Source organism: Aspergillus lentulus (assembly GCF_001445615.1).
Source record: "Aspergillus lentulus DNA, contig: Alt04, strain: IFM 54703, whole genome shotgun sequence".
Taxonomy (NCBI): domain Eukaryota; kingdom Fungi; phylum Ascomycota; class Eurotiomycetes; order Eurotiales; family Aspergillaceae; genus Aspergillus; species Aspergillus lentulus.
Window position 1 is genome coordinate 863204 of NW_028322122.1, and position 22320 is coordinate 885523.

General features: G+C 48.4%; 9 protein-coding genes across 9 annotated transcripts; 4 read left to right on the forward strand and 5 right to left on the reverse strand.

The window, feature by feature from the left end:
• Positions 1 to 221: 221 nt before the first annotated feature.
• rex3 (putative RNA exonuclease Rex3) lies at positions 222 to 2150 on the forward strand (the record flags this gene model as incomplete). The annotated part of the gene is made up of 1 exon (XM_033558542.2): positions 222 to 2150. One exon carries the CDS (start codon positions 222 to 224, stop codon positions 2148 to 2150), a length of 1929 nt encoding a protein of 642 aa, XP_033414433.2.
• A 379-nt stretch (positions 2151 to 2529) lies between these two features.
• On the reverse strand, positions 2530 to 3210 carry ALT_1570 (60S ribosomal protein eL22; the record flags this gene model as incomplete). The annotated part of the gene is made up of 4 exons (XM_033558543.1): positions 2530 to 2656; positions 2712 to 2908; positions 2975 to 3010; positions 3196 to 3210. The coding sequence occupies 4 exons, from the start codon at positions 3208 to 3210 to the stop codon at positions 2530 to 2532; spliced, it is 375 nt and encodes a 124-aa protein (XP_033414434.1).
• Positions 3211 to 4077: 867 nt separating this feature from the next.
• Positions 4078 to 4731, forward strand: ALT_1571 (DIM1 family thioredoxin-like protein; the record flags this gene model as incomplete). The annotated part of the gene is made up of 5 exons (XM_033558544.1): positions 4078 to 4158; positions 4221 to 4254; positions 4308 to 4355; positions 4407 to 4649; positions 4706 to 4731. The coding sequence occupies 5 exons, from the start codon at positions 4078 to 4080 to the stop codon at positions 4729 to 4731; spliced, it is 432 nt and encodes a 143-aa protein (XP_033414435.1).
• A 2706-nt stretch (positions 4732 to 7437) lies between these two features.
• Positions 7438 to 8596, forward strand: ALT_1572 (translin; the record flags this gene model as incomplete). The annotated part of the gene is made up of 7 exons (XM_089599182.1): positions 7438 to 7503; positions 7576 to 7763; positions 7842 to 7947; positions 8001 to 8106; positions 8168 to 8253; positions 8308 to 8457; positions 8522 to 8596. 7 exons carry the CDS (start codon positions 7438 to 7440, stop codon positions 8594 to 8596), a joined length of 777 nt encoding a protein of 258 aa, XP_089456328.1.
• A 304-nt stretch (positions 8597 to 8900) lies between these two features.
• On the reverse strand, positions 8901 to 9585 carry ALT_1573 (glutathione peroxidase; the record flags this gene model as incomplete). Its single annotated transcript, XM_033558546.2, has 2 exons — positions 8901 to 9457; positions 9543 to 9585. 2 exons carry the CDS (start codon positions 9583 to 9585, stop codon positions 8901 to 8903), a joined length of 600 nt encoding a protein of 199 aa, XP_033414437.1.
• Positions 9586 to 10733: 1148 nt separating this feature from the next.
• Positions 10734 to 11147, reverse strand: ALT_1574 (CTAG/PCC1 family protein; the record flags this gene model as incomplete). Its single annotated transcript, XM_089599183.1, has 2 exons — positions 10734 to 11013; positions 11104 to 11147. 2 exons carry the CDS (start codon positions 11145 to 11147, stop codon positions 10734 to 10736), a joined length of 324 nt encoding a protein of 107 aa, XP_089456329.1.
• Positions 11148 to 11639: 492 nt separating this feature from the next.
• Positions 11640 to 12535, reverse strand: ALT_1575 (uncharacterized protein; the record flags this gene model as incomplete). The annotated part of the gene is made up of 5 exons (XM_033558548.2): positions 11640 to 11689; positions 11743 to 11796; positions 11848 to 11898; positions 11954 to 12268; positions 12349 to 12535. 5 exons carry the CDS (start codon positions 12533 to 12535, stop codon positions 11640 to 11642), a joined length of 657 nt encoding a protein of 218 aa, XP_033414439.2.
• A 4524-nt stretch (positions 12536 to 17059) lies between these two features.
• On the forward strand, positions 17060 to 19076 carry cdcA (phosphoprotein phosphatase CDC14; the record flags this gene model as incomplete). The annotated part of the gene is made up of 3 exons (XM_033558549.1): positions 17060 to 17108; positions 17229 to 17763; positions 17819 to 19076. 3 exons carry the CDS (start codon positions 17060 to 17062, stop codon positions 19074 to 19076), a joined length of 1842 nt encoding a protein of 613 aa, XP_033414440.1.
• Positions 19077 to 19771: 695 nt separating this feature from the next.
• On the reverse strand, positions 19772 to 21070 carry ALT_1577 (uncharacterized protein AN5342; the record flags this gene model as incomplete). Its single annotated transcript, XM_033558550.2, has 1 exon — positions 19772 to 21070. The coding sequence occupies one exon, from the start codon at positions 21068 to 21070 to the stop codon at positions 19772 to 19774; it is 1299 nt and encodes a 432-aa protein (XP_033414441.2).
• Between the last annotated feature and the right edge of the window lie 1250 nt (positions 21071 to 22320).

The window sequence follows — 22320 nt, forward strand, 5'->3', positions numbered from 1 at the left end:
AATCTACCTCGGGCATAATCATCCGACTCAATCCTAAGTAGGGTCAGCGACGAAGATGCGTCCTCAAGATCACTCTTAATTTGATATGGATTTCGACTCACTTGTTCGATCCAACCGAGCTCATTTTACTTTGACTACAGTCTCACTTCTCGAGATCTTCATTTGAACTTGATCGCCACCTGTATCAGTGTGACATCTACTTTGGTTGATACTGTATCATCATGTTTACACCTCTCGGGCTGTTCAAGGACGTTCCTTGTCCGGGAGGTCAACAATGCTCTCTCCTGACCTGCATATTTTCTCACAATCCTGCGAGCTCTTCGCTAGTTGATCAGAGCAATATTCAAGATACGCCTGTAGCACCAGAAGAGGCATATGAGTCAGGCCCGCCTCCGAAGAAGCCTAGGCTGGAGACTCCACCAAAGACTGCCGTGAAAAGAGCCCAAGCCTTGCCAGAGCCTAAAAGGGAATCTACAAAATCAGTCCCTGCTCCAAAGGCTGTGACGGGCAGCAAACCAGAACAAACAACTGGACGCGCTGGTCAGCTTCAGTCGATGACCCGCGAAGTCTCCCCTCCAACGTTGCGGAAAGAGTTTTCGCCAAAGAAAGATGCTCCTCCCGCATCTATGCAGGGCGAAGCGCGGTTACCACCTAGACGAGCTCCCCGAGAAAGTCTGAACCCGCGCATGCTCCCGAAGGCACCTGCGACTCATGGTGTGCGGCTATCCATATTGACAAAGCTTCACGCCGCTATGTGTGCCCTCAATGAGAAACTGGCAAAGGAGGAAGGGAGTACGGATAATCCATTAGTCTTATCTCCCAATGAACTTGTGACAATGGCGCTGGATGAAGAGGAGAAGGCAGCAAAAGATAACCCGGGCATATATGCGAACGTCATCAAACTTCGGATTGTTAAGCTCCCAAAACTGAGCTTAGAAGAATGGAAGAAGGAAGTGAAAGCTCATCTGAATGAGAGATATTATAAGATTGAGCCGGCCCAGCAGAACGCTCAGCAAAAGGCACTCGAAACTGGACTCAGTGCAAAGGAAGAAATTGCCGTTGCTAGCAAGCTGATCACACCTCTGGAAGGGCTCGAACAGTATGGTTATGTGACCAGGAAGCCTACCAAGGAAGAAGTCGAGAATGCACGGAGGGGAGTCAGCGAGTCAAAAGGCTGGGAGAAGTGCGATAGATGTGGCGGACGATTTCAAGTCTTTCCTGGCCGTCGTGAAGATGGCTCATTGACCACTGGAGGTCAATGCACATACCATCCTGGCAAGCCATACTACCCACCGAGAAGACAAACAGACCACATCACTGGTGCTAGAGAAGCATACTTTCCTTGCTGCAACGAGTCCATCGGAACTTCGTCTGGCTGTACCAAGGGAAACACGCATGTGTTCAAAGTATCTGAATCTAAACGCCTGGCGTCTATCCTTCAGTTCGAAGAGACACCAACCCAGGCCGATAAAGGGCCCCAGCAGCCGGTCTGTTTCGACTGCGAGATGGGATACACAACTCTCGGACTTGAGCTCATTCGTCTAACCGCGGTCAGCTGGCCTCAAGGAAAGCTCCTTTTGGACGTTCTCGTTCGACCCATGGGCGAAATTCTGGACCTCAACTCGCGCTTCTCAGGCGTGTTTCCCGAGCATTACAAAAAGGCAGTTCCCTATATTGGCACTAGCAGCCCTTCCGCTACTGAGGATGGCGCCTTGCAGGTTGTGGAATCACCAGCAGCGGCACGTGCGCTCCTATTCAAATTTCTACAACCTGATACGCCATTGATTGGCCATGCTATCGACAACGACCTCAACGCTTGCCGTATTATACATCCAACAATCATCGATACCGTGCTTCTCTACCCACACCCACGAGGGCTGCCGATTCGCATGGGCCTCAAAGCTCTCGTCAAGAAGTATCTGGATCGAGACATTCAAACAAAAGGCAGTCAAGGTCATGATTCCAAAGAAGACGCGATAGCCACCGGTGATTTGGTCAGGGTCAAAGCCGCTGAAACGTGGAAGATCTTGAAGTCCAAGGGATGGCGGATAGAGGGCAGCAAGCTCATACCTCCTCCTGGCGCAAAGGATGCGGCAGAGGATTCGAAGCTTGGGCCTGGAGCCGGCCACAAAAGAAAGGATACGGAGTGATTTCTTGAAAGCAATGATACCCAAGGCAATTCTAAAATTAAGCATACACCGAGCATCTACGCAGACTTGAAGCATAGATTTTCGGGCAATAGTTCGAGTCAATTCATATCTACCAGTCATAGCGTCATGAGTAGAAGGAGGAAAACTCCCATAACTGACAAGCCCAACATAAACAGGCGAAACACAACCTTTTCAGGTATTGTGAGTCAACCCCGTCCTGGAGCCCAAACACCAGTAGCGGAACGTAATCCTTCATCGACCACGTCTATTACTCGAACAGACCCATAGCACATTCCCGTCTGAAAGAAGTTACTCCCCTCATGCGAGTGTCCATGAATCCAAAAGATTGGACTGTTTTGATTCGCTATTGAGGAATGATTTACTCCTCCTCCTCCTCGCCCTCGTCGTTAACGACGTTGTAGAAGCGGAGCTCGTAGACACCCTTGGAGGTGGAGACAACGCGCAGCCAGTCACGGAGCTGCTGCTTCTTGAGGTACTTCTTGGTCCTGCGCAACGTTAGGCCGGTCTTCTCGGGCTCAAAGCTGTGCACAATGGACTTACAGGTACTTGAGGTAGCGACCAGAGAAGGGGATGTGAGTGACAACCTCGATCTTGCCCTCACCAACCTGGGAGATGACAACATTGTCACCGAGGTTGCCGACACGGCCCTCGACCTTGATGCGGTCGTGGAGGAACTTCTCGAAGGCAGAGACATCGAAAATCTTGTCGCTTGCGGGCTGCGAAGCGTTGATGATGTACTAGAGGGATCAATGTTAGCATCCCATCAGTCGGGATGTTGAATCTTGAATGTGATCATTGCTTACCTTCTTGGTGACCTTCTGGGCCTTGCGACCACGAGCCTATTACCGAGAAAACAAAGCCATTAGCCTACTGTTCCATAAGTCGGATCCCGAGGAGGTCCATGATGAACATCTTCTGGCTTACAAACGCCGACTTGTGGAAAGTGCGCGATTGTAGACAAGAAGCGCATCATGTCCGGTCCTCATGGAGGAACAGCAAAGCAGTTTGTGGAGTGATAACATACAGCAACGGGGGCCATTGTGACTGATGGGGGTATTTTTTTGGGAGGATGAAGAGGGAGTATGTGGTCGCAAAGAGGTGATTATCCTGCGCCTTGAAGAGGAGTGTAGATGAAACTTTTCGCTTGCAGTGGAGTCTCTCTGTGATCGCATACGGTTGGCGGTGCGTGTGACTAAACTGATTGGGAAATAATTAGGGCTTGCACTTGAGTATAGGGCTAGTCGTATCAGCTGACCCTGCCGACTGAGCCTCGCTTGCCTCGCGAAAAGACGAGGCTAGCGTGCTAGTGCTGCACGGACCACTTTGGCCAAGTATATATACCCTCGCGGCCCCCCATCCTTTTAGACTTTTTTTCTTTTCTTCTTCAGCTCTCTTTGCCTTTTGGCTTAGATCAAGTGTAGTATCTGTTCTTTTCAGTTTAATCTCTGAAAGTGTTCTAAGGAACACAACATTGATTAATCTCATTTTTGGACCCAGTGGTGAGGCCTCTGTGCTTGCGCATGCCTCGCCACACAGTGTCATCGGGCTTACACTACCCCCGATAGACGCGAACTACCTTTTTTCATCAATCTGGCCGGCTTGTCCGACCGTTTGGAGAAGAAAATGGGTTTCTTCGGAGGTGTTCGCTTTGGACGTTGATGGCTGGCCTGTACCTGATCCTTATGATATCACATATGTAGTCTAAATGAAAGAAATGAGACTTAAATCCGCGCGAAAATTCTAGAAGCTTATCTGCTAGTTTCTCGTAGCGTATTAAGGAGCATCCAGGCTCAAGCTTGCAGTGCAAAACGAACCGACTGTCTGTATCGCACGTGACAGTAAGGTTGGGAAATCATCTACAACTGCAACCCATCTGCAATACTATCCTCTTTAGTAGCATCACAACATGGGTTCCGTTGTCTTGCCACATCTGCGCTCTGCCTGGCACGTCGATCAGGCTATTCTCTCGGAGGAGGACAGACTTGTGGTATGTAGCAGATTTCGTTCGGTTCCTTGACCAATTGACTGACGTCGGCCATTGGAACGTAGGTTATCAGATTTGGTCGGGATCATGACGTTGATTGTAGGCTTACTGCCCCTCTCTCTTTTCCGATGGACAATACTGATCTCCGGTAGGCATGCGCCAAGATGAAGTGCTCTTCAAGATCGCTGAGCGCGTGAAGAGTAAGTTCTCTTCTCTCAGCCATAGGTGATGGTACTGACATCTGCGATCAGACTTCGCGGTAATCTACCTCTGCGACATTGACGAGGTACCTGAATTCAACTCCATGTACGAGCTTTTCGATCCCATGACGATCATGTTCTTCTGGAGGAACAAACATATGATGTGCGATTTCGGCACGGGTAACAACAACAAGTTGAACTGGGTGCTCGAGGATAAGCAGGAGTTGATCGACATTATTGAAACCATCTACAAGGGTGCTAAGAAAGGGCGTGGTCTCGTCGTGAGTCCTAAAGGTAACTCTATCTTTGTTGTGGATCTCATTCGGGCTTGTAAACTAACGAATTTTCAGACTACTCGACTAGATATCGCTACTAGACGCTTTTGTTCGACTGGCTCTGTGTGTAGTCTTGCTCGAAGCAGACCTCATTCTCCTTTGTTTGAGAGGCTTCAGTTACTCCATGCCTTTCAGGTCTATCTTTCCATTTATGAGATGCGACTATGAATCATGAAATTTACTATGACATCTTGTTCCGTGTCAATATCCACTTTGTAGGACTGGTTGAGAACACTTCTATGCTTGCTCATTTCAAGTAAATAGAACTACAATGACGACATGATATTATGTGTTGCGTTACCGGAGCTGTTCTGACCAACGTATGCCAGCGCAGCCAGTATCTATTTGTGCACCTAACCAACTGCAGGATGGATACCGTGATTTGGAAGTTTGCAAGATCTCTCAATAATTTTTTATAGATCATTCAAAATTCTAATCTTTAGGCTCAATCTGTCTGGTTACCACGACTTTATCTAGGGTATGGAGTAGTCAAGATAAGGCTTCGAAGTAGCCATCTTGAAAGTGCTGATAATCGTAGTACTGTGCACCTAGCCCTAAACAAGGTGCTTTCGAATTAGGTTTCTGAAGTTACCAGAATGCGGCAGTCACAAGGTTCCCTACCTTGATAACTGAAAAATGGGTGATTCCCTCTTGTGGTCACGTGATGCAATTGGGTTCCTTACCTATATTAATATTAACCAACCTCATGCTGACCATCGACAAATGTCAAGTCCAGGATGGCACTTGGTCCTTGGATTGGACCACTGTGGCTATTTCTGACGACATGGGTTACTTTCAAGAATTGGATATGGTCTTGGATGCCTTCATTGCCACGCCTAATCTCTAGGCCCCCTGTTGGAAATGTTGAAACGGTACGATATATTCCCTCGCTTTGTCTGCCAAAGACTTCCCTGACTATTCAACAATTGGGAGAATCAAATTTAAGCGAGGAGCATTTGAATGAGATTGGACACGACAAGGTCCATTCCAGTACAAGGGACGCTCAAGGCCAGTTATCTCGGGAGGGATCACCGGGATAGTGGAGCTCCTTGATGATGGGACTGCACTCAAGTCACTGTTTCCTGATTCTGAGATTGAAAGCCATATCTTAGACATCACCAAAGAAGCCACCATCTATCGTGTATTGGACCACATAAGAGGTTTGTTCGACTACTGGGTCATTCCAGGGATGGTCTCGTACTCGAATATATGCAAAATGGTGATCTCAGGACATATCTCCAAGCTCATGATTCAATATCGATGAGCTCCAAATTGAAGTGGGCATGCCAAGTTGCGGAGGCTGTCGACCTCTTACATAAGAACGGCGTAATCCATGCGACATAAAACCACGAAACTTCCTCTTGGACACGGCTCTCGACATCAGTATCATTGACTTCTCTGGCTCTCATTAGATGGGTCGAAGCCAGCGTCTGGTGAGGGCACCAGGTTTTTTCTTCCACGGCACTGGAGAGATCAACCCACGGAGACCACAGATCTATTCGCACTAGGGTCGACCCTTTACGAGCTTTTTCAAGGTACCAGTCCGTACGAGGAGGTACCTAGTGACGAGGTAGAAAACCTTTTTACACAGAAAGTGTTCCCTGATGTCTCCGGTATTCCATGTCGACAGATCATCAAACAATGTTGGCTATCCCAAGTCGATTCGGCGGCGCATGTGCAGACTGCTATCGGGGATATCCTTTTCCGCGCAGTCAACGTCGACTGTACCCCTCATCTCGATTGGCCAGTATGCGTTGATTGACCAAGTGGCCTCTCCTTAGGATTGGGACAATCCACTCCAGTCTGTCTTGCTGGGGGACATCTGCTTAGAGTTCTTGCAGTCGTGTCGCATGTTGACGGACAGCCACGGTAATGTTTCTTAGACACAAGGATGTCGCACATTCTAGAAGCTTTCTGTTATCAACTATCAAGAATGAGCTCTATCTGAAGGTGTAATACCTTGAGTGCTCTTGCGGGCCACCGGCCAGAGAGGCGGTGATGGAAGATGTGAAAAGATAACACCATTCTAAAAGAGCCATGTAATTATAGCTCAATGGCAGGACCTTCTTCTTGTCATAGCTAAATAATAGACAGGCAAAAGTGGGTTAGTGATGCTTATCTAAAAGGGCTAAACAGTATACGACATGTTATGTAGGCTATTCAAGGACTGCTTCATTATCGGTCAGGTAAGGGAGGTATTACTAGGACCTACCAGGGGTTACTATATCCTGTTGCTTTATCAGTATCCTATTCATACATACTGTTATAGTCTATGCATTAAAAGCCCTCTCTAATCATAAAAGTTGATTCGTTTTATGGGACTGTCGAAAGCCTCCGTAAGTACACCTGCCAACTAAATAATAGATATTACCCATGTATAACATCTGTGGCCTGTCGCCAGAAAAGCACTGTCAGAAGAAGGCTGAATTATGATCACTAATCTTTAACTTGCAATGGGATAAACATGGATGCTCTCCTACTAATGGCACGTCTTACACTAAGTAAGCCTATCTAACTGGATTCCTTGGTATTTATATTCTCCCTCCTATCAATTGTTGACATGGATCTAAAATATATGGATTAGGCTGGCATGTACCAGTTGACTGTGTATTCCGTAGCTTAAATCTTCGCCCCACAGTTTCTTCACCACTTTCTGTTGACGTAACAATCTAGCGGACGACGCAAAGCTCGATCAGACATTGAAGTAGTAGCAACAGCGAACCTGAGATACCTACAACATTCTAAAAATGATTGATAACGCGATATTTGAGAATCTTCAAGCGAAGATTGACGAAGAGACCGCCGTCCGTGATGTAAGGTCCAGAGGAGCTCAGAAGCTCGACGTACCAAAGCTCAAGTAATGAAGAAAGCTAATGCCCGCGCAGGAACTCCACGAAATTGTCCAGACGCTTTCTAAGAAAGGTGCTATCCTTAATCTCTACCATCTGGACCTTTGTGCCTCCTGGTTGAGGCAAGGTCGCAATCTCCGAGCTCAGCTGACGTACATGATTGCGCACAGGAAGATCCACACAAGCTATCCTCTCCCGAGCTCACTCCACGCCATCGGACCAATGTATGTATCTGTCCGTTAGCATATATGCTCTGTTAATTGACATTGAACAGTGAAGCCGGTTCTTGATGATGCGACTAGAGAGATAATCGCTCAAAGAGATGAAGTTGCGCGGCTCAAGACCGTGGCAGACAAGCACCCCTTCTACAAGTACAACGGGGTGTGGACGAGAGAGTTGCAGAATCTTGTTAGTCGCCTTCAAAATCCTTGTACAGTGAGAATTGCTAAGTTTCGAGACAGGTAACGTCGATCGAGTTATGTGCGTGGCTGGGAGGGCTCGAGGAGTACAAGGGTACCGGCTCTTCTTCGTTCTTGACCATCGAGGAAGTGGGGAAGTTCCTGAATGGTAGATCATCTTCTGCACTTTGTTCGTGAAATTAGCTTTATTCTGACGCGGTGCATGCTAGTTCCGGTCAATCTGAAAGAGCAAGATGCTTTTCACCTGACCATTGAAGAATATCTCCTGGCACTCATCGGCATGGTTGAGGAATTAGTAGGCATCATTCTTCATTGGCCTTGCGGCGTGAGAGATACTGACTCCGATCAGTCACGTCTAGCAGTCAACTCGGTCACTCTTGGTGATTACAACCGCCCTGTTCAAATCGGTAAATTTATCAAGGATCTGTTCGCTGGTTTCCAGCTGCTCAACTTAAAAAACGATATTCTGCGAAAGAGGAGTGATGGGATCAAGTACAGCGTAAGTTGCTTTTACTCTCTGGTTCTTATTTGAGTATGCTTGGCTAATGGACATTCGGCTGTAGGTCAAGAAGGTTGAAGATGTGGTTTATGATCTGTCGTTGCGCAATCTGATTCCCAAGGGAAGTGCCGCGGCTTAGATACTACTATGCGATAGGGATTACGGTCCAAGAAATGCAAAACAATTGCGCAAGGTGGAAAGCCAGCAACATTACTTTATAGGCTCTGTAGCAGGCATTCTTGAATCTTATAAGCGGACCCCTCGTACTGAAGACTCTGTACTAGTCGAATGAATTGCCGAACCATATCACATTATTCTGCCCAACGAAGCTGAAAACATCAAACTGAAAGCTCATTCAATAGAGGTATCGTAAACACGAATAATATAATCCCAAATGGTATCTCTGCAAATAGCCCACCATCATTCCTTCACCCCCAGGAACACTACGACAATTTAGCCTGCTCAGTAGCCTGCTCAGTAGCCTGCTCGGTAGCCTTTCCCTCACCCTTCCTCGTCGAAGCGGCCGTCCCCTCCTTCTGAGCCTTCTCAATCTCCTTCAGAATCGTTGCTTCCAGCGACTCGGGCTTGGTAATACTAGCCCAGCGCCCAACGACCTTCCCATCAGCGGAAACCAAAAACTTCTCGAAATTCCACTTGACGCGCTTCAGCCCCATAAGTCCAGGCATCGTCTCCTTCATCCACGTCCACACGGGCGCTGCATTGTCGCCGTTGACATCCAACTTGCCCAGCACGGGGAAGGTGACGCCGTAGTTGACCTGGCAGAAGGACTGGATCTCGTCGTTGGAGCCGGGGTCTTGGCTGCCGAACTGGTTGCAGGGGAAGCCGAGAATGGTGAAGTCTTCGGGGTGCTTGGCTTTGATGGACTGGTAGAGGTTCTCGAGGCCTTTGAATTGAGGAGTGAAGCCGCATTTGGAGGCGGTGTTGACGACGAGGACGACTTTGCCTTTGAGGGAGGCAAGGTCGAAGGGTTCGCCCTTCTCTGTGGTGAGGTTAGGTCAGCAAGACATTCTCAATGTTTCTTTCTTTCGCGGGGTTGCGAAGGGAATCGCAAATGCTAGACATACTGTCGACGGGCTTGAAGTCGTAGAATGTCGTCGCGGATGCCATTGTTCTGATGAAATGGGATTTAGGATATCGAACAAGGGACGTTACAGTGTTGGGGAGTCTTGTTATAGGGCTTGGTCGCGAAATATATGGCAAGGAGGAACAGCGAAATATAATAGAAGAAGCCGATAGTGATGAAGGCACTGATACCATTCTAGATCATCAGAGAACCGAGGCAGCTCGGAAGGTGAGCCGTCGCGTTATATAATTGCACGACCGTTGAGACCCTGAGAGGGGCTGCCGTCGGACATTAGACCATCCGACGCCGATGACGATGTCATCGGCCGATTGAGGGATAATTATCAGATTGCGCCAGACAAAGAATAAGCAACCAATTCCAAATCATTTACATTAGTCTTAAGACGGATATTGCAGTCCCGAATTCTTCTCGCTGACCTTTTGTCATCGCGACGGGTCTAGACATCGGAGATTGATTTCTGCAGAGGCTGGGCCAAGGCTATTACAACCACCGCTTATTAATGTCTGGATAGTTCACTCGTTGTGGCATTCATATTTAAGTCATAAAAATCGTTATCACTGTGACCATTGCATAATGTATGTAAAGGTGGCTGCGTGAAGCCACACTGAATTAATGCATGCATGTGGCATGGGATTTAAAATGTCCGAGGGCACGCCAAGTACTCTTAGGCACTGCCACACAGTCTTTCATGATAGAAATGTATAGCCACAAATTAATCAATTAAATCATGAATCATTTGCATGTCAGATTCTATAGCTTTCTTGCAGGTCACAGAGGAACCATACACCCAGCAAGAATGCAAGCAGATCTCTCTGAACAACGCTCACGCGGCACACGATGGTATCGTAGCGACTTCTCAGATGCGAGATCGTTGATGGATGATAGACCATTTGGGTAACCCAACAGCATCAGCCCATGTACTTGCGCACATTCTCGCACGTGGTAAGCTGTGTCCGATAGTACATCCCTTCTGAACTCTGGCAACTTCAAATGTCTGGGTCATCGCAGCGAAAACTGGCCAGTTCGGCGTATCCCAAGCCAGATCCCGGGAGCAGGAACGCAGGAAGCCAACCGGATCGCCTTGATCAATGATAGCGTAGGCGCTGCACACGTAGTGACTAAGGGCCACAAATGATCGCGTCTCTCATCGCTTCTTCGTGGCGGTTATGCCTCATTTCTCCTCCTCCATCTCCTCACTCAAAACATCCACATCCAACTCCTCCATAACTCCGAGCACAACCCCCAAGCTCTCCATGAACCCGTTAACAGCCACACGAAGCATGCGATTCGTCGTAGCGCGGTACGTCGTCTCAAGGACTGTCTTTGCCGCCTCGTCCTCGTCGGTGCTGGAGTTCTGAACTGGAGATCTCAGGGCAAAACTGCGGCGGACGAAGGGGGATAATTCGGCGTCGACTTCAAGGGCTTGGAGGGCAGAGGAGGCGAGGCGGTTGCTGTGGAGGGGCAGGGATATTGTTCTTTTGGTTTGGATTTCGTTAGTGGGGTGTGTTTCATGGACAGGGACGCTGAGGGAGGAGTTTTACAGTGAATAAGGAAATTCAGGATTGGTTGATTTGTTGGCAGCCATGTTGAATTCAATCGAATCAACTGACTATGTGAATATCCAAGGACTACTGTTCGGTATGATTTCGTATAATCCTTATTAGAGAGCGTAAGGCGGGGAAGTTTTTGGAGTAGCAGATGAGTCAGCAAATTGGTGAAGTGCAGTCAATGAGTACACACTTTCCACCACATTTTCATATCACTTCAGCTACGAACTCTAGCTTGACGGCTATTCAGGCTTTGTTAACAATTGGCTAATGAGATGGTGCTCTATGGTCAAGCCTATCATACGACTAATGCAATATGTGTCTTCTACAGTCTTAAATGAGGTTGAACATAAATGTATGAACTTGATAAGGTACTGTACATGAAGCTTATCCACAAGATCCAGCGCCGTTTGGCAGATCAAAACGAACCGAAGGCGTGAAGTTAAAGAGTCGCGCTATACACCCATATGGTCATGGTATCACGGGGTTTCTCGAGGTACATAATGCGTTCACTAAGGTAGGTATTGGATTTAAAGGAGCCCCGCGAGGACGTAGGTGAGAGAAGTAGGGTTGAGGCCACCTATGGACGCATTTAGTAAGCTTAGCCATCGCTGTTTGAGAAAAGCAACTTACCAGCCTGGCCGACAGTGGTGAGGACGTTCTTGACACCAGCAGCGTCGAGGGCACCTAAAGACGCAATCAGTAGATGCAAATTACTGACGCAAAAAAGTTACTTACCGCTCTTAACCTTGCTGACCAGGTTTTCCGCCAGGGTGTTGACGCCGGCAGCTAATTGTTCTTGTTAGCCACATTGATTTCTGCCCCAAGGATGCTGGCTACATACTGCCGGTAACAGTGTCGACTGGACCAGAGGCAATGTTCTCAACGGTGCCAACAGCGCCGCCAACAGTGTTCTTGACGGTGCCAACAGCGCCACCGGCAACATCGGTGACAGGCTTAGCAACACCCTCAACGGTGTTGACTGCGCCGCCAGCGACATTGGTGACGGGCTGAACAGCACCCTCAACATTGCCGACTTCGCTACCGGCGGCACTGGTGACGGGCGTAGCAACATTGTTAGCCGTGCCCATGACATCACGCTTGGTAGCAGCAGAGACAGGGACGAGCTTGGTCAGCTGGCCCTTGATGGTGATGAGCTCTAATGGACAGAATCGGGATTAGCGAGGCCGGACTATGCTTTTGGACGTTTTGGAGAGGTTCCTTCAGTAAAGGACATACCGGTCTGAACCTGGGTGAGGTCGACCTCCTCGCAAACGCCGCTGAGGAGACCACCGACGAGACCCTCAACATTGTTGAGAGCATTGTTCAGCTTGCTCAGGGTGGCATCAACAGGGGTCTGAGGGATGGCCAGAGCAGAGGCAGAGCTGGCAACAGCCAGGGAAGCGACGATTCCAGTGAACTTCATGGTGACGGTTGGTTTTGATTAAGAATTAGGAATTAAAGGAGTGACTGAGAGTTGTTGAAAAGAGTGGATGGTCGCTGAAAGCAGGCCTTGGAAGAGATTGACTGGAAAGAGTGGATTTGGCTGGTGGGAGGAGGAAGAGGAAAACAGCTTGAAGTAGGGCAAGACGTCGTTTTATATGCAGGTTTTGTTGCTCCTTTTCCCTCCCAGAGCAAATCATCTCTCTCCTGTCGTGGACCTCATCCGCTCATGAGCTGCCTCGGATTCCACATGTAGATCAGGGGCATCATGGCCAGAGATGTCAGTGATAGGTCATCGCAGCCCACGCCGTCTGTTACATACGAGTCTAGCAGCTTGAAGGCTACAGCGATCAACACAGAAAAGCGTTCTTCTTAACTCAGGTTCCATTATTGCCCGTACTACTAGGCTAGCTTGTATCTAGTCCGCTTGCTTCAGTAGAACGCGTGCTCAGGTTATTATTGAATGAAGTCACTAAACTCTAACATGGCCCCATGCAAGCTGATCTGAGTCCGAAGGAAGTAAGCCTTTCAGGTATGGGGGCGCCCGATTGGTACGATGCCCCTCAGAAGATTTCGCCGAAAGCATGCTATGCAGACCAGGTCCATACTAATGGGCACCGGTCTATCCACTGCAGGGAGCTAAGAGGCCATAGCGAGGTGTGCAGCGTAGGTATCATCATCGTAGAATGTCGCGCTGGTCTGCACGATCAATTTTGTCTTCTCAGAGATGTGGACTGAGGCCAAACTTGATTTTTGTGATGGCTGCCAACTCATAAACACGAGCTCACAGCAGTATGGACGGACATGTCGGATATTGAGCAGTCATTACGGAAATAACTTCAATAGTTGCACTGTGAACCCTGTTGCCGGGCCTCATATCATGACCTGCGGAGGACGTTGGGGCAAACCGCGTGGGGATTTCAAAAATGCTCTCATTTAAAATCGCTGTCGATCCCTTACGAACATCTCCGCAGAACCACCGTGGATTGGAGAAAGAATTCAAATAAACGGCAACGGATTGCTTAACTTGAACCTTGAATGTAAATAGTGTGGATTAGCTGGACGATCGGCAGTTGGTTATTGTTACCAACTTGCCACTATTTGTCCGAGCCATTAGCTGTGCAGTATCCTGATCGGAGGATTATTATCGGAATCACAGCCTTCGGCAAGATCGAGAACGCCACATCTCTTTATTTCGCATATGCCAGTGAGTTGTCGGCTGTTCGGATTGTTGTTGTTTTCAAGGAAGAATCGAGGAGAATGGTTGTTGGTCTAAGGTGGAAAGGTAGAAAAGAGGGAATTGGATCAGCAACCCCTCAGGGACTAACTACCTAGTATTCGCATTATCCCTGCTGATCTGACTCCACCTCTTGGGACATCGCAATTCGACTTTGGGGAAAATATCCCAGTTGTCGAATCATGAAATCCACCAGAGCAACGACCAAAGTCTAATGTATCTCTTCCCTTGTGATAGCCATGTCGTGAAACTTCGACTTCCACCGCAATTAAGCTACCCTTCGGGGCCAGAGAAGAGGATCAGGAATCATATCTATTCCACTTTTATAATAGGGTTCGAAGACACGAGGGATTGGACGAACCCTGATTTCTTTCAAGGTCCTTGTCCGTTTGGCCTTAAGTCAAGAATCCCTACTAAATAGCCTATGCCTCTGCTTCAATGACCAATGAACGAAACGACTCATGCGAGATTGCATCGGAACACAGAGACGGACTAAAGTCATGTTCAAAGGACTATTGACCTCGTGGTCAGTCAGGCTGAACTATAGAGAGATCTTCATCATGTCTATCGTAATTTTATATTTTTACCCATTTTCACTTGGTATGACTGATGTCACGAATTGATTTGAAACGGATCGACTCAGACGCCGAATGTATTGTTAAAATAAAAGACAGCGCCAGAAGAGCAAATAAGACTCGCTATTCTCATGGCAGATAATGAATGTCCTTTACTCTCTGGGGAGATTAAAGCACTCTGGGGATGTTGTACTAAACTTCTGGCGATACAGCTTGGAGGCGTTATGCCTTAGGACCCAGTCACCTGCGCTTCAAGACATACTATCAAAGGAAACATATGGACTCATTTCCCAAGTGGTAGATATCGTCCTGAGTTTAGCAGCAGCGGTCATGGTCTGCACAGTTATCTGACTAGGACCAAACTTTTCTGCCCTCTAATAGCTGTGAATAGCTGCGAATTCAGCCTCATAGCCAGTGTCTTTTGTAGCTTTCACCTTCTGACTTGCTACTCCATATTCCATCGTTCTTGCTCATCCTCAACAGAACTGACCTTCGTGAATATTATGCTGCCTTCAAAATTAGAACTTCTGTTTCTGCCGGAGCTCAGCTCCCCATGTATTCTTTGATGGGCGTTCTGAACACCGTCCCCCTTGGTAGGACATCATCTTTCTTGTTTTCCTTGCTTGCTGCGCCTCATTTGACACTCCCAGCAGCTAAATCTCTCAGTTGTGCTGACTGATTCAATCGGAAGGCTCTTCTTGTAAACGATCCCTCATCTTCCTTCTTTACCCTCATCGTTCATACATTCAAATGCTGCTGACATGACTTTGGGACATCTAGCCCACCTCAAGACTCTCAATCCACAATCTATTCGGGTTTCGTAAGAGACTGCGCAAACTTATGTTGGATATCATGGGCTCGAAGGAAAAGGAATTGCAACATTCGCATTGTGATTCTCTGACAACCTCATACCACCATTCTCGCCCCCGATCTCCCCTTCCACTGGGACTCCTTCTAGCCGAACCACCCGTATCCTCCTGAAATTGACTGAAGTACTCCTGTTAGCCCAAAAACGGCAAAACTGATAAGGAGATCCTCACAAGTCATCTATAAATTGATGCAGCAGCGACCACAACAGCATTTCCGGCTCAGACGACAGGCACTGTCGGGCACGAACCCATACTCTTCGCGACATGGAGAGCGTGAGCTGGACACCTGGTCGCACTCTCGAGGGGCACGTTCTGCGCCAACAAACAGCGCCCAGTTGGTGAGCGAGAAGACCATTTCCCTGAGGTACATCATATCGATGAAGCTGATTGGGTATGCGATCGCTCAGTTCAGTCAAAAGACCTGACTCAGAGACGACTGCTTAAAGAGATGTGCTCGAGATATCATTGTACAGGTGCAACAGATGGTTTATATACTCGTATTCATTGCAATTGATCAACTGATCAATGTATCTCGATGATCAAGCTCTGCTTCTGGAAGGTGGCTGATAGTTGCGGTTCCATTTAACTTTCTTTGTCTGACGACGCTGAGCTCTATCCTAAAGGTAATTGGTACAGTGAAGTGACACGAACAATAGAACTAGAAAGCGCATCCGTATCATATTGTACCCCGTTGCAGCCACCGTTCATAGTGTTTCCTATTTCACACCTGATCTGCGCTGTGCCATACCACGGTAGATATGAGGGCTTAAGACCGAGTTCCCAAGTGAATATCGAGAGAAAACAAACCAGCAGAATGAGAATTAAAAGACAGGCAGAGCCTACAATCATCGATAGCCGGAGCACTACCGCCAGGAGCCGTCAACAAGCGAATCATGACTGAGGTATATATCTGTGGGATGATAACCACAACATCTGAGTGAGTCAACTGACATTGGCCTCGCAGGCCATAGAAAAAGGACGGGCAAGATTGCATCATTAATAATGTAAGTTGTTCATTCCGTTTTATCGGGAACCCCGGAAACGCAAACCATCACAGAGACTCAAGACATCCAGCTCAGACCTGATCGTTGGTGTCTCTGCAGTCTGCTTAGAGACTGCGTGGCTGAAATTGGAGGACTAGATGTGGCTGTGTGTTTTGGTTGTGGCTTGCATTGTTTTGTTTGCCTCATTTGCTTGTAGGGAAAACACTGATGTTTACATAAGCATGGCGGCCAAGATGCTGTTTTCTTGGTCGATGCCTGAGGCAACTGTGTTGTTGTCCTGCCAACTCCCGGCACTAAGCCACTTTAGGGACATCACAACATAACAGCGGCCACTTAGCGTGCATCGCAGTTGCCCAAACGGTCTCATCGGCCTCGAGCTTTGGCTTTCTCCTCTATCTCGTGCGGTCTCCGAAACATTATCTACTACTCCTTCTCCTCCTCACTTCTACTTCTGCCCTAGTGTTTATCCTTCTTAAAACCCTCATCCGCAATCTCTCCATAATCCGTCTTGTATATCTTCCTCCTCCGTGGGCCTTGTTGCCTCTTATCTTTACCCTACTTGCATTGTGGGTTGAAACGCCATTCATCGGACAAGAATCGACAGAAGAGCGGACCATGATTGTTTAGATTGGATACATTGTCATCGTTTCTTTTCTCTATTATTTCAATCATTGACCGGCTGCGAGAAGCACTTGGAGCCGCTGCGGTGCCTTTTTTTGCGAAGAGACATTATCTTGTTCAGCCCTCACTCTGTTCGGCTGTTCATCTTATTTAAAGTGCATAAGCTAGCTGCCTTCGAGTGTTTGTCAACTGAAGAGCACAATGTCTGGATATATGGGCGGCCCCGGCCAGGTGATCGAGTATATCCAAGGTTCGTGCTTTTGTTTTGATCCGATCCGCCGGGAAAACATCCTGGGAGTCCAACAAGTTGTTTCGTCCAATATGAACTTCACACTTGCCTGGCAAGCTTTCTGACCACTTGAAATCGCAGATCGCCTGTACCTCGCTTCCTACGACTCCCCACCTGACCCAAAGGCTCCGTTTCCCTTCCCTCTCGAACAATCCAAATCTCCCAGCAAACGATCCGCGCGAGGCCAGCCCCAGACGCCTAGCAAGAAGCGATACCCTGTGTATTTCACCGCAGACGATACTCTCTTTTATAACTCCTTCCATGCAGACTTTGGTCCTCTTCACATAGGACATCTCTATCGCTTTGCGGTCCATTTCCACGAGATCCTTGGCGAACCCGCAAATAAAGATCGAGCGGTGGTCTTTTACTCAAAGAGCGATCCACGGAGCCGTGCCAACGCAGCATGCCTTGTCGCTTGCTATATGGTTCTCATCCAGTCTTGGCCGCCACATCTTGCCTTGGCTCCAATCGCACAGGCTGATCCGCCTTACATGCCTTTCCGGGATGCGGGGTACAGTCAGGCAGATTTCACTTTGACCATCCAGGACGTTGTGTATGGAGTATGGAAGGCGAAGGAACAGTCGCTTTGCAGTTTGAGCAGCTTCAGCCTTGAAGAGTATGTATACGGCTGATGGATGACCTTTTGATCGCACACTGACTGTTCTTGATAGATACGAGAAGTTCGAGCGTGTCGACATGGGCGACTTCAACTGGATCACCCCTCAGTTCCTCGCCTTCGCCTCCCCGCAACATGAACCTGTCGCACCAATCCCTTCCAATACCCCTGAATACGCTTCGTTGCCATCAACAGTTTCCCAGGTCATCTCATCGAAGCTGCCACTTCCATTTAAAAACGTATTGGCGCATTTCGCAACCCGCAATGTGGGTCTCGTCGTGCGACTGAACTCAGAGCTGTACTCTCCGTCATACTTCACGGCTTTGGGAATCAACCACATTGATATGATATTTGAAGATGGTACTTGTCCTCCATTGCCGTTGGTTCGAAGATTCATCAAGATGGCACATGAGATGATCACAGTTAAGAATAAGGGAATCGCAGTCCATTGCAAGGCCGGTCTGGGTCGCACCGGTTGCTTGATTGGTGCCTATCTTATCTACCGGTACGGATTCACTGCCAACGAAATTATCGCTTTCATGAGATTCATGCGTCCCGGTATGGTGGTCGGTCCACAGCAGCATTGGCTGCACCTGAACCAGGGCTCATTCCGCGAATGGTGGTTTGAGGATAGCATTAAGGAGAAGCTGGCCCAGATGCAGCCAGCACCGGTTACACCCGGAAAAGCATCTACCAAGCAACGTGCCAACAACGGCCCGATTGCGACACCACCCAACAATAGTCACTCCAAGCGTTCCGCGCTTGGAGAGATTGACCACAATGAGGGTGCCGGAACGCAAAGCGACGAGTACCTTCCTGCTCCGACTCCTGGCCAACCTCGCAAGTCCCATCGGAAGGACTCTCGTCATCATCCCTATGCACGCACCACGTCTGGCACTCTCCTTATGGACAAAGACATGAGCAAGACTGAAGAGCAGACCAGGCAGCGCAGTTCCCGTCTCAGTAATGACAGCAGCGAAAGTGAAGAGGAAATCCAACTGCGCATGTTGGCCAAGCGTTCCTCTCGATCGCCCGTGGCATCGCCAAGCCAGCGATCCGTCAGTTACTCTGCTACAGTGACTGCCAGCTACACATTGACAGACGACATCCACGAGGACAGAGAGAACTGGGGGGAAGCTGGACATGCTGCACCGAAGACTCCCCTGAGCAGTAAGAGCGGAAGTGGCGCCATTTCGGTCACCAAAGTTCGTACAAGCCCTCGGCGAGTGACCGACAGCAGAAGCGCCTCCAAAGGCGTTCGCAAGATCAGCGGCCGAATCGGTAGCACAGGGAGTCCCACACGCGTCAAGTGAACGAGATTGCTTGTCTTTATCTGTTTCCCTTCGACGTGTTGGCTGACTTCTTCAACCGCTTTTTTCTCTTTCATTTTCTTGGTCTTGGGCAAGGCCATATTACATACCCCCAGCCATGAATAGCCCGTCGTCAATTTGCTGCATTTGCGCTACCATTAGTTTAATGATTCTTCTCTTGTTTCTTGGTTATTCGCTGGAGTCCGGGGTTTAAAGCTTGACGGGTCTGGATTTGTGCGTTGTGGCGTATGGTTGCATTGTTGACGATCAGATGATCTAGACGTTGGCACCAATCGAGCTCTGAAAACACGCAAAATGCTCATGGTAGTCGTGTGACTTTCTGGTAATAGGGAGGGTTTCGTTGAATGGTCGTTTGGCGATTGAGTCGAATGTGTGTGTGCGTGTGCATATGTGTATACAATCTACGTCGGACTGATAAAGTCGGTTCATAACTTTCAGACAAAGAACCCCCATGCCATGTAGACTGATCAACATCGTAGGATGCCGGTGTTGTAACACACCGACAAACCAAGGCACTGGTCGTCTTCATTCAGTCGAGCGAATCTTTAAGAATCTCTACTGAGGATCCAGGTTGGCATACGGGACCAACGCCGTGCATGGAGTCCATCCGATGAGAACCGCTGAAGCAGACCAACCGACCAATCATTTTTGAATCGGAAACGGAGTCCTTGCAAGGGTCAGAACACGGATTTCTCTCTCATTGGCAACGGCGAGGCATGTTCGAACTGCGGATCCACGTCTAGGCTCGAACATCTATCGTCAATCCCATCATCGACGACAACTTCAAAGGCCTCCATACCCATGGACGAAGCGACCTGATCCAACCACTTGTCCACCGGACTCATTTGTATACCCTCAGACAGAGGGAAGCTCACGCCGTCGTTAAAATCGCGAAATCTGGAGACGATGTGGAAGGGTATGATCCTGGGTACGTCGAAAAAGGAACCAGTGGGCATTGGCTCCAGAGCTGATAGAGGAGAAGATGATGGCGATAATGATCCAGATCCAGCGGGTGTGTCAGATATGGCATAAGGCGAGTAGTAGTTGTCATGTCGAGAAACCATGAGATTGTGTAGCAGAAGGTCAAGGATTTTGAAGCAATTTTTGGTGCCGCGCAGCACGCCGTTTGAGAAAGTTTGCGGTAGTGTAGACGGAATCGGTCCTATGAGGGATAATTTACCGCGTGTGTTTCTATGGCCCTGCACAGAGGCAACGAGACGCAGCTCACATGCTAAGCCGTGTATTTTCTCTTTGCACTGGTATAACCTCGAGATCAGCTGTTCTGATTCCGAGGGCGATGCTGGCGGAGAGGCATAGAGGTGCCGGTTGACCCGATACATCAGGCCGGGAATCTTCACGACTTCCATAAATAATCGGTCCGTTACGTCAATAATGGCCGAAATAGTTGCATTCGCTCGTGGATCGGCCATGTCTTGCTTTCGGATCTCATTGATGAGGGATTGCCACTCTTGCTTTTCAAAGAAGCACGGTTTGCCCTCGATGAACGCAGCGGCAGTGAGAAAGCTGCGAAAGGAAAGATACAGGCAGCGATCGAACCCAGTGAGATGGGATTTTGCCCCGCGCATGGACATCAGCAGAGCTGCTCCAGCGGCATGCTGAGCCCAGGAGTCCTCTCTTGTCTGAGAGTATGCTTCGAATAGGCTGAGTAAGATGGATGTGCTAACACTTTCCCTTGACCGCATGATCTTGTCATGCTTGATCATGCCTCCTAAGGAGATCAGAGCCTTTGAGTACATCTCTCGGCTAGATTTTTGCAGGGCGACATCGTGATTTGAACGTCCCATGAAAACGGACGTGATGCAGAAAATAGCTGCATCCAGGGCTGGTGTTGTCCCCAAAACATCCGCAACATACACTGCCCAAGGAACATGGACGCGATATTTGTTGAGACCGAAAAAGCGGGGAAATGCTGTGAGGACGAAGTCACGGAATACTGCAGGTTGTTGCCGAGTCATGGACTTTGCGACTAAAGAAGGGAAAATCTGCTCGTCAATTGAATCAGGTGGATGTGCGAGACTATCTTCTCTTCTTATTTCCTCGACCTCGTGCTCATTGACTAGACTTGCAGTCTGCTGATATCGCTTCTTGATCACGGGTCCTTCGTCCATAAATTTGCGGACTTTTGCATAGCCAGGACACTGAACACCATATTTACGGCATTGAGAGCATTCCGGCCGCAACCCATCACACTTAATTGTTTCTGTTAGTTATCAAGTAGGTAGATGCGGATTCTAAGCTAGAAAGGAATTCAAACCTTGATGCGTCTCTTGATGCAAATCTGACACCCAGTGCTTCGTGGGACCCCAACCATGTTTGAGTATTTGGCTGCTACATGCTCTCTTAAGGCTGGTACGGTGTATGCGTAGATTACCACGATCGATATGACTTCAATGATTCGAGACGGAGCATCATGCAGGTAGTAATGGGATCTTTGAGGGAGGGGGGAAAAATCACAAGATGTGAGTTATTGAGCGGTAGTTGCCAGGGCAGTAATGATCGAAGTGGAGAGAAAAGAGTTGCAAGAAACAGATATTCGAGTACTTTCCGTTCTCTATGCTCTTTCTGTCTAAAGAGGTATTATTGTCCTCTCGTAAGGCTTGCCGGATTTTCCCTCCTACTCGTTCCACTTTTAAGCTTGAAGCAACCTGAAAGGATCCGTTACTCCACCGCACTCGGCGTTCATCCTGAACTTTTCGATTTTGAGCAAGTTGAGCAGCTGAAGAAACGTTCTGCTGATCGCCAGAAAGCAGTAAAGCCAGGGACGGCCCAGCTGGGGGGAGACAGCGAATGAAATGTCTTCTTGATTGAGAGTTTGTCTCAAACGCGGTCCATCTCCGAGTTGTTGCTAGCTTGTAGAAGTAAACCAACGGAAGCGCTCAGCAAGCTTAAAGCAAGCCGTAAGCCAATAATCTGAATGACTTCCCACGGCTGCCCAAGCAAGAGCCCGTGGAACATTACTCCGTATTAGTAAGTTGTGTCTTGGCTCGCCGAATTTTGTCGTTTGATTCGCTGTAAACAGAGTCCAGGGGCAGAGGTAATGAAAGGATCAAGACCCAGGTTGTATTCGACGAACCCCACCCTATTTGAATATTTAATCATATGCCAGGGAGCCCTCATCACACGAACAATTGTGCGTCTCGATTAGATCCATTGATAGTTTAACAATACAGGAGGCATCAGCGGAAGAGATAGAGTGTGATGGAAG